The sequence below is a fragment of the Sinocyclocheilus grahami genome, unplaced genomic scaffold (assembly GCF_001515645.1).
Source record: "Sinocyclocheilus grahami isolate Dianchi unplaced genomic scaffold, SAMN03320097.WGS_v1.1 scaffold4070.1, whole genome shotgun sequence".
In the NCBI taxonomy this organism is placed as follows: domain Eukaryota; kingdom Metazoa; phylum Chordata; class Actinopteri; order Cypriniformes; family Cyprinidae; genus Sinocyclocheilus; species Sinocyclocheilus grahami.
Window position 1 is genome coordinate 6,359 of NW_015509078.1, and position 805 is coordinate 7,163.

At 36.0% G+C, this 805-nt stretch overlaps 1 protein-coding gene across 1 annotated transcript in view; it reads left to right on the forward strand.

The window, feature by feature from the left end:
* The window catches only part of LOC107576632 (beta-1,4-galactosyltransferase 4-like), a 6,861-nt gene extending 6,321 nt beyond the window's left edge, over positions 1 to 540 (forward strand). The window contains exon 4 of the mRNA XM_016262777.1: positions 134 to 540. Within this exon, the coding sequence (XP_016118263.1) occupies positions 134 to 325 (192 nt within the window). The 3' untranslated portion in view covers positions 326 to 540. The remainder of the gene's footprint in view (positions 1 to 133) is intronic.
* The last annotated feature ends 265 nt before the right edge of the window (positions 541 to 805 follow it).

Sequence of the window (805 nt, forward strand, 5' to 3'; positions counted from 1 at the left end):
TTTTGTTCTTTTTTGATCTTTGAAGTCATGAAATGAGTTGGAAAAGACCTGGTGATCTACAGGAACTCACAGCATAGAAGATTTGCAAGCCTTTACTGTGTGTGTATAATATATGTGTCTGTTTATCTTGTAGGCTGGAGATGCTACATTTAACAGGGCAAAGTTATTAAATGTTGGCTACCTCGAGGCTCTGAAAGACCACAGCTGGGACTGTTTCATCTTCCATGATGTTGATCTAGTTCCTGAGAATGATCAAAATTTATACATGTGTGAGGATCAGCCTAAGCACTTAGTAGTGGGGAGAAATTCCACTGGGTACAAGTGAGTAATGCAGTCTTCTTCATTGAACAAACACATTCTTATCCAGGGCAAATTACAATACATTCTTGGCACAGACAACATCCGGGTTAGACGTGCAACACGTAAATCAATACAAGCAGTACTGTTTCTCTCTAAAATACTAAAGCAACAAAAGTGCTGGGAGTAACTAAAAGCAGTGACACTACTAGTTTATTTTTATTTTTCAGCAGTCTGATTTAGTGGTTCAGATGTTTTGCGTTTTAAATAACAAAGCCTGTGCCCATCATACATGGTTTTCTTTTAAATCTGTCAACTCAACTAGTGTTGACTCATCCAGACTGTATATCGGGGCAAAATCTGGGCAAAAGTGATGTAGTAATTGGATAATAATTATAATAGTATTATCAGTGATTGCATTCTTTCAAAATATTAAAGTGCAAAACCAGTAAATTAATCTACTTATTTAAAGGGGTCATATGATGCGATTTTAATTTTTCCTTTCTCT